Source organism: Octodon degus, unplaced genomic scaffold, assembly GCF_000260255.1.
Source record: "Octodon degus isolate 3935 unplaced genomic scaffold, OctDeg1.0 scaffold00040, whole genome shotgun sequence".
NCBI classification, from domain to species: domain Eukaryota; kingdom Metazoa; phylum Chordata; class Mammalia; order Rodentia; family Octodontidae; genus Octodon; species Octodon degus.
In genome coordinates, this window is record NW_004524616.1 from 9,443,805 (window position 1) to 9,452,794 (window position 8,990).

An 8,990-nucleotide genomic window follows, 5' to 3' on the forward strand; every position below is an offset into this window, starting at 1 on the left:
CAGAAATACATGTGCTTCTCTGTCACACACGCTCGGCAGCCTTCTGTCTGAATGGATGTATCTGTATCTATGATTTAGTAAACATTTCACTAAACTTTATAAATAGTCTCTTCTTTCATTCACTGTTAGTCATGCAACTATTTTTCATCTCTGGAAAGTGATTTTGAATTAGTTCACTGTACTGTAAGAGGTATTTCCTCCAGATGGTATCTCTTCTACAAGTTTTCCACAGATGACATGCTCCCTGACAAAAGCACATACACATGCAGACATGCCCATGGCGATGTGCGCACATGTGTGTTCATGCACACACGCACACAGATTGGTCCTACATCAGAAAGCAGTACCATGAGCACGCTGCACCTGTAGGTGCTGCAGATAGAGCATAGCCTCTGCCTACTAGAAGAGATGTGTGGTGGAGGTGATCGTCCTGCTTTGCAAAGGCATGCTTCTAAAGCCCCGCAACACTGCTGCAAGTGTCCAGGATATGGAAGCACAAGAGCAAGCCGTGACTGATTATGGTGATGGGGAGGGTGGCAGTTCAAGAAAGTCCGTCAGTGAAAGATTAGTGACATTCTGTGTCTCCTGTAAGTTGTGAATGAGAATTTTATGAACCAAAGAAGGAAGGAGAATGGAGAGATTATTTGAGAATACAAGTAACACAGGCCTGATCAGGGGCCTTGAGTGGCTGGCTAGCTCCAGAGCTTACGCTCGGGTTTGCAGGTGTTGCAGAGCCACTGAGGGACAATTTTGTTTTTAGAAAAGCCATGATGTAACTCTCACTCTCCATCTGTGTCTCTTTTCCAGAGATGACAAATAGTTGCATGACTATCAGTGAATAAAAGAAGAAACTATTTCTGACATTTATAAAATGTTCAGTTTTTTTTTAGACTAGGATACATATACATACAAATTGAAAATTTAATGTGTGCAGAACTTCATACTGGAGGCTGATGATGCAGTAAGCTCACCTTCTGATATGTTTGAGGTGATATAATGATACTCAGTTAAAATAATGCATTAAATAGCTACTGGCATAGAAAAATGGTTATAAATTACAGGTGCAATCCCCTTGTTTATTTTAAACACCCTTCTTGAAATCCTAGGGGTAGGGATGATAACTCTTGTATCAGAGTCCTCCCTGATTCCATAGGCACAGATTATCAAATGATAATCAGATATACATCTTAGAATGGCAAACCCAGTGGCAACATGAAGAGAAAAGTTGAAAAGTGCAAGAGCCGTGACTGCAGTGATCCAGGTGGCAAATGATGATGAGCTGAAGGTCTTCAGAAAGTAGAATTGAAGGCTGACTATTGCTTGCACATAAGGGTTAATTTGCCAGAGGGAGAAATTAGGGTGATTCCAGGTTCCGAACCCTTTTAGATGATGAAGAGAGGCGTGAGTGAAGGAGAGCAGTCATGTTAGGTAGCGCAGGGACAGATACAGACACTCCTATGCATCAAGTCCAAGTTGCTGAAGATGGCCTTAGAGCTCACTAGCACATGATTGGCTGAAATAGGATGTAATCTTTGACTTTTGAAACAATGGTAGATTAATAGTAGTACAGTCCCTTGCTTTCTACCAGATATCCCTTGGCAGGTGGACTATTATATCAACAAATACTTGATTTCAAATATTAAATAGCATGATGAGTTAACAAATTCTCCCCCTTTTCTGCAGATATAAATGAATGTGATGAAGATCCCAACATTTGTCTTTTTGGTTCCTGTACCAACACCCCGGGGGCCTTCCAGTGCATCTGCCCTCCTGGCTTCGTGTTGTCTGACAATGGACGGAGATGCTTTGGTAAGCTTTGGCCTGACTTTCTGTCAGAGCTGACCCTTAGAAATGTCAAAGCTAGATGATAAACCACCCCGTGATCTTCACATATGTGCTGCCGAAGCAGGGCACCCACCACGTAATTTAAAATACAGGTCTCAAATGTATATGCGATGGACAGTCATAAGGTGCTTTTAATTATTGTACTGTTCATAGCTTTTAGACTTTACATTAAAGGAAAACATTATCCTGATTCACCATTTTCATTTTGTCACTGACAGACTTATATATTGACCTGTTTCTGATATGATTTCATTTACTGAAAATTACCAAGAATTTTGTTAGCTTTTAGTACAATAAAAAAAGATTCGATATGGGAGCCTTTTCATTGAATGCGTTTTCTCAGATACTGTCACCACCTACATCACATTTTATGAACAGGTTGGTTTAAACTGGCAACTGAACATAAATACCTGAAGACTGTCAGGCATGCGCTCTAACTGCTAGTCTAATCAGTACTTTGTGTTCTTCCAGTGAGAAATCTGTCAGAAACAGTTGCCTGAGTTATATACAAGGGATTCCATTTGTTTCAGTGGCCAGTAAGGAGCTTCGTTACATTTGCTTTCTTGATTAGATACTCGCCAGAGTTTCTGCTTCACAAATTTTGAAAATGGGAAGTGTTCTGTACCCAAAGCTTTCAACACTACAAAAGCAAAGTGCTGCTGCAGTAAGATGCCTGGCGAGGGCTGGGGGGACCCCTGCGAGCTGTGCCCCAAGGATGACGAAGGTAGGCGCGGCAGCGGGAGTGCCTTTCGGCAAGCACTTGAATGACTGCCAGTTGATTTAATATGTAATTCATGAACATTTGAGGACGGTATTATCCCCTAACACATAAATTCTGATGGTTCAACGAGCACCCTCCTCTGGGCTTTCTAACAACATGTGTATGCAGCATGTGTAGGCACAGCTATCGTTAACTGTTTCTTTCATTTTCCTCCAGAGGTTAGTATGACTTGCTTTCAAAAGAAGGAATCTGACAGGTGCAGGGCAGGAGGTACAGGAAAAGCAGATGAAATTGTAATTCCAGATTGCTGTGGAAGGTCCCGTGTGGAGTCTCAGGGTGCCATGCAGTGGCATAGCACATGCCCTCAAGTGAAAGGCCTTGGTTTGGATCCCCAACACCACAAAACAAAAACAAAAGCAAGCCCCTTGTGGATATACTTTCACAAACTAAAAATACAGTATTCCCTCAGCGTTTCGCAGTTCAGCTTACATAGACTCACTGTGCAGGTTTTCAAAAAATTCTAAATTATTTCATCACAGAATTTTTGCTATATTGTGGGATTTTTCAGTACCATATGGTATATGTATGTTATTAAAATTACATAGGTTCAGAAGTTTAGAAAGTGGTTGAGAACGTTAGAAGTGTTTTTAAAAGCGTGGGAAAGATATGAATGTTGGAAGGGTTTATAAAACCTTAAAATATGTATAAATACTAAAATATAACATCGCTGCTTTGCTGATTTTCACTTAGCGCGGAGGTGTCTGGAGCATGACCTCCGCGATAAGCAAGGGACCACTTGTATTACGTCAGATTCTGAGAAGAATTTGAGTTCTTCTCAGCATAATGGCCACTTGCAGGAGGAAACCAGCTGTATCCAAATCTCATAACACCAGTTAATTGTATAATCAGGTGAGACAAGGGCTTGCTCAGCAGGTGCAGTGGCTTCCATGAATAAAGGGCATGGAGCTCTTCCGGGCTTCCTGGTGTTGAAAGAACAGAAAGCTCAGGGACCCCAGGTCAGTGGCACCCTGGAAGGACAAGCTTAGATGGCTTTCTCTACATTTTCTTAGTGTTGCTTTTGAAAGAAGTCATGAAAATAAAATGAGACTCGCAGCTTTGTAGAAGTTAAATAATTAAGTAAAATTCTATGTGTACTGTTAAGTCATTCTTAAATTCACTAATAGTCTAGGCTCTTTTATAATGGAGAATTTATCCATTTCTCTGTAGTTGCATTCCAGGATTTGTGTCCATATGGCCATGGAACGGTCCCAAGTCTGCATGATACGCGTGAAGGTACGCTTTGATATATTTTATTTCTACATTCACATATTTTTACAGATACATTATCTATCATTTATTTTATATTACATCATGCTAATTTTACTAGGTAACATATAATACATTGTATTTCATGCACATGTAATAGTTACATGTGTCCACTACATTATAGAAGACTATGACATTATACATGAAATACATATTTCTCTGTTAAAACAAAAATTGACATGTTTTATTAATTTTAAGTTAGTGTTCAGTAGATGTAAATGGTGTATCATTATAAATGGTATATAGATATAAATGGTTTATCCTTCCTGTGTGGAAGCTGATGAGCAGTTTTCTATTGTAGATGTCAATGAATGTCTTGAAAGCCCGGGCATCTGCTCAAATGGTCAGTGCATCAACACTGATGGATCTTTTCGCTGTGAGTGTCCAATGGGCTACAACCTTGATTACACTGGTGTGCGCTGTGTAGGTAAGTACTGGCTGCACATCTATAATGTGAAAGTTCTGTTTTCTTTCTCATATTCAGCAAAAGATCTCTCATGTCCCTGGGTAGGAGACGAGAAGCTAGTAATAGCTCTTCTTTCACCCACCTTAAATCTCCCAGTCTAACTTGGTTTGTTGGAATGTAGAGTTGCCCAATAAGTCTTCAGCCAAATGTGCAAACTCTGATGTCACTAAAGGTTTAAAATTGTCAATACTTACAATTGAGGGACAGATTCATTTTCCTTTTCATCTTTTCACATCCTCTCTTGAAGCAGTGGATCACGTCCCTCTTCTGAGTTTGCAACCTTCAGGGAAAGCATTGCCATAGGAACCAGACCACTGTGTGCTGATCTCTTGGGGCCTCTGCCCTGCAGAAAGGTAGCAAGCCAGGGCCGCAGGACAGGGCTCTCTGTGCCCTTCGGAGATCCCAGGAATGTGAGAATGCCACGCTGAGTCTTCCTAGGCATGCTTTTCTTAAAACAACAACTTCTCCAAGCTTTGTTGCACTTTGTTGCTTTCCTTTTTCAGATACTGATGAGTGTTCAATTGGCAACCCATGTGGAAATGGTACATGCACCAATGTTATCGGGAGTTTCGAATGCAACTGCAATGAAGGCTTTGAGCCAGGGCCCATGATGAATTGTGAAGGCAAGTGACCCCTGTCTTAAGCATTATGTCTCCTTAACATAGAAAGTGGATTTTTAAATGTTTGCATCTTTGTTTATATTGTTGTGTTAGTTTGCTGGTGATCATATTTGTCACAGACAATTCCCACATCTGAGTCACTTCTGGACTGTCATCTGTTGACTTTTATTCTCTTGAGAAGAATATTGATGCTTTTACCTAGGAAGATAGTTTCTTTGAGAATGTGCAGTTAGGCCTTAGGAGGGAAATGGCTGGCTTAGCTCTGTTCTTTAATCCTCTGTTCATTAAATCCTCCTTTAATCCTGGCTTTTGCCCCATAAATTCATTGGGTACTCAGCAATTTGGACTGAATATACAAAAATAAAATAGTGTTTTTCTTCTCTGGCATCCCACTTTCTAGTTTCCCTCAGGCTGTAGCAGCCTAGGTCGTCCCAGATTTCCTCCTGGGCAGAATCTCAATAAGTCTTTTAGTGGAGATTTAGCTACAGGGTGCTTGTCCCACTGTGAAAGTGGTCCTATTCAGAAAAGGTAGTTTTGGAAAAGAAGAGAAAAACAATGTGAAAATTATTCCTTGCTGATTATTTGCCCTGGGTTTCAACTCACACAATAATCTTGAGGTAGTTGTTACTTTTTTCTAGAGTTTCTGTCTTTTGTCTTGGAGTGAGAGTCATCTAGGTACCAAATGCCAGAAGTGGAAATTGTATTCCCTATTGTTTTCTGCCTGATTGCAAAGTAAATACATCCATGCTTCTTTAAGTAAATAACTAGAGCTCTAAGCCAAGCACATGCCTGCCATTTCTTTGATTAGATATAAACGAATGTGCCCAGAACCCCCTGCTGTGTGCTTTCCGCTGCATGAACACCTTCGGATCCTATGAATGCACATGCCCAATTGGCTATGCCCTCAGGGAAGACCAGAAGATGTGCAAAGGTAAGGCCACAGCCCGAAGAGCAGTAAGAGCTTTATTTTACAATGCTGGAATGTATCTTAATGACCTCATAGTTCTCAACTGGCTGCTTCTACAGCTTTATAGACATATGATACTTTGCTCATAGATTTTCACTTAGTAACTCAACTCCTGATCATACAGTTAAGTCAAAGGAGGAAAGATAAATTGGTAAACCCACTGTTGTTACACTCTTGGACTCTTATTAAAACAAGGATTGTCCTCCTAGCTCATTGTTAGTTCTCTGATGAAATTCTTACACATCTGGAATTTAACCACTATTGTAAAAAGCTAGGACTCCTCCTTTCTCTGACTCAACATAAAGTACCATGTTAAAATCCTTTTGCCCTGAGCCAGGCATGGTGGTGTACACCTAATCCCAGTGCTAACGAGGCTGAGGCAGGAGGATTGCTGTGAGTTTTAAGCCAACCTGAAGTGCATAGTGAAACCCAGTTTCATAATAAACAAGTAGATCCTTTGACTGAAAATATGACTTAAAACTGTGAAAGATAACTATCTCCAGAGAATCCCTGTTTTGTTTCTTCCTATTAAACACAGATCTAGACGAATGTGCTGAAGGGCTGCATGACTGTGAATCCAGAGGCATGATGTGTAAGAACCTGATCGGCACCTTCATGTGCATCTGTCCCCCTGGCATGGCACGAAGGCCTGACGGAGAGGGCTGTGTAGGTGAGCTCTGCGGGGGGGTCTGCTCGGGGATGTCCCTGCTTCCCCCTGTGGGCCTGGCACCGTTCCCGGGCCATCCTCACTGCCAGCCAGCTACCTTTCCCTGGCACTTAGCACTGCCTGGGCCAGCTTTCCGTGTCGCAGGGCCCACGCCAGTGGACCAGGTTTCGGATAATGCAGTAGGGATTTCGCAGCCTGCAAGTACGTGCCTTTCCTTTGTCATGTTCCTGAGTCCCTAAAATCTATAATGCTAAATTTTGAGGTGTGGAACAGCTTCTTGAAACAGCTCTACTGACTGAGCAGAGGCACAGTGTGAGGCAATAGTCTCTTTTCTATTATTATTAATTATTATTAATAATTATTCTTCCATCAGTAGGGGAAGCACGGAAAGAGATGTGTACTCTGGTATAGCTGAGGCATCTCTGTTGCCTTTCCGTGCTGTTCACCTGTCCGAGCCTTTAGTTTACTTGCAAAGGGAAGAGGTGGAATTGTGACTTTCTGACAAATGCCAGAATCTCATGCTACATGGACCGGTCATGAGCATCACATCGTCTCCACCCTTCATCCCATAGGGCTGCTGTCACCCCCTGTGTCCTTCCTCCATCAGAGAATGCTGCCCTCCTTTTAAATAGAGAACAGTTTCGTGCCATTTTGCCAGAGCGCTTGTGCAATTTGGTTCTTACTTATACTTTCAGGTTCTCGCACCTGAGAGACAGTGCGATATGTACACATGTGTGTCTGATTTATTTCACTTAAAAGAGTATGGTCTTGAGATCTATCCGCTTAGCTATAAACGTCTCAAGTTTATCCTTCCTCATGACAGAGTAGTATTCCATTGTATAAAAAAACAACAAGGGGAGCCAAGGGTGAGGGAAGGGAAAAGTAAGAAAGAAAAAAGAAAAAAAAATGAGAAAAGAAAGGTAAAATGGAAACAAAGCTTTGTAAATATGGAGGGGAAGAAGGCTGAAGAAAGGGGAGGATAGGAAAAAAATAGAAGAACTAAGCTATATCATATAAGGTACAAAGTCCCTACAATGAGTGTGATCATTCTGGGTACCTAAATTGTACCAATAAACTTAATTAAATTAAAAATAAACAAGATGAACAATAATAATAATAATAATAATAATAATAAATAGGAAACCTATTATTCCATTCCTAACCTTCTATACCTACAAAAAGTATTTTTAGAGAACACATGAAGATTAGTGATGATTCCTTATTATTGAAAAGCATTGAGATAAAATTCCTTAAATGTGCATCTGCGAGTAGCCACTGTGCTGGGACAGCTGCAAGTGGACCCTGTGGATCCCTTCAGGAGGTAGGAATGTCCTAACCGCATTACGGCAGCGGTTGCACAGCCCTATATTTACTGAAAAGTGTTGAATCATACACTTAAAACTCATGAATTTTGTGGCCTGAAAATTATACCACAGGGAAGCTCTTTTTAAAAATAAATCTACCACAGGAAAAGAAATACAAGGATGTGGACTACAGTGATGGTTGTAGTAATCAAACAAATAAGAAATCATCAGAGTGTTCACCATAAAAGGAAGGATAGGCAAATAAATTGTGGCATATGCATGCTAGAAAATGAAAAGGAGCCAGACAAATGAACGTATGTGCTGATGTAGAAAGAACTCTGAACATATAGTTGTAGAACAATATGCAGCATTGTGGCGCATTTTAAAGAAAATCAAAAGCATAAGAAAAGACTTAAGGAGATAAACCCCAGTTCAAAGAAGGAATTAGCCTCAAGGGAAGACGGTGAGGTCAGAGATTATAAATACAGAGAGATTTTCATGTTTTGTGCCAGTTTTAATCTTCCACAAAAGAGTGAACTACAGAATTCCATGTGCAATAGAAAATTGATTTTAAAACCTATACAGCAACCCATAATGGAATGGATTTCGTAACAGATTAGCTTCCCATCATCATAGCAAAATACCTATGAGGACTGCTTCCTATCTTTTAAAAAAGTCCACTTTGCTTCGTAGATTTGGTGGCATTAGTCTGTGGTCAGTGCTGGGTCTATGGCGACAGCATGCCCTGGGAAGGACACAGACAGAGCCCGACTACTCACTCACCTTACCAGCCAGGAAGTAAAGACCCAGAGGTCAGGGCTGGGGTCCCACAGTCCCCTCTGGAGGCACAAGGACCAGAGGACCTGCTCCTTCCCAGCTCCTGTGCTTCCACCACCAGCAGCGCTGCCAGTGGACACCAGGCCTTCAGCAGCAGGTCCTCGGGGGTCATTTTCCGCATCCAGAGAACAGCCTACTGTTCCTGTTAACTTATAAGAACTTCATCCAAATCCAGTACTTAAGTTAAAAAGAGTCCTATATTACTCACATTAGCAAATTAGTTACATGGGAGTCTTT

At 41.2% G+C, this 8,990-nt stretch overlaps 1 protein-coding gene across 1 annotated transcript in view; it reads left to right on the forward strand.

Annotated features, from left to right (window-relative positions):
- Positions 1-8,990, forward strand: part of Fbn2 (fibrillin 2) — a 240,570-nt gene that overhangs the window by 204,901 nt on the left and 26,679 nt on the right. Inside the window, exons 49-55 of the mRNA XM_004631315.1 lie at positions 1,684-1,809; positions 2,417-2,569; positions 3,794-3,859; positions 4,194-4,319; positions 4,862-4,981; positions 5,787-5,909; positions 6,484-6,615. Of these exons, the coding sequence (XP_004631372.1) occupies positions 1,684-1,809; positions 2,417-2,569; positions 3,794-3,859; positions 4,194-4,319; positions 4,862-4,981; positions 5,787-5,909; positions 6,484-6,615 (846 nt within the window). The remainder of the gene's footprint in view (positions 1-1,683; positions 1,810-2,416; positions 2,570-3,793; positions 3,860-4,193; positions 4,320-4,861; positions 4,982-5,786; positions 5,910-6,483; positions 6,616-8,990) is intronic.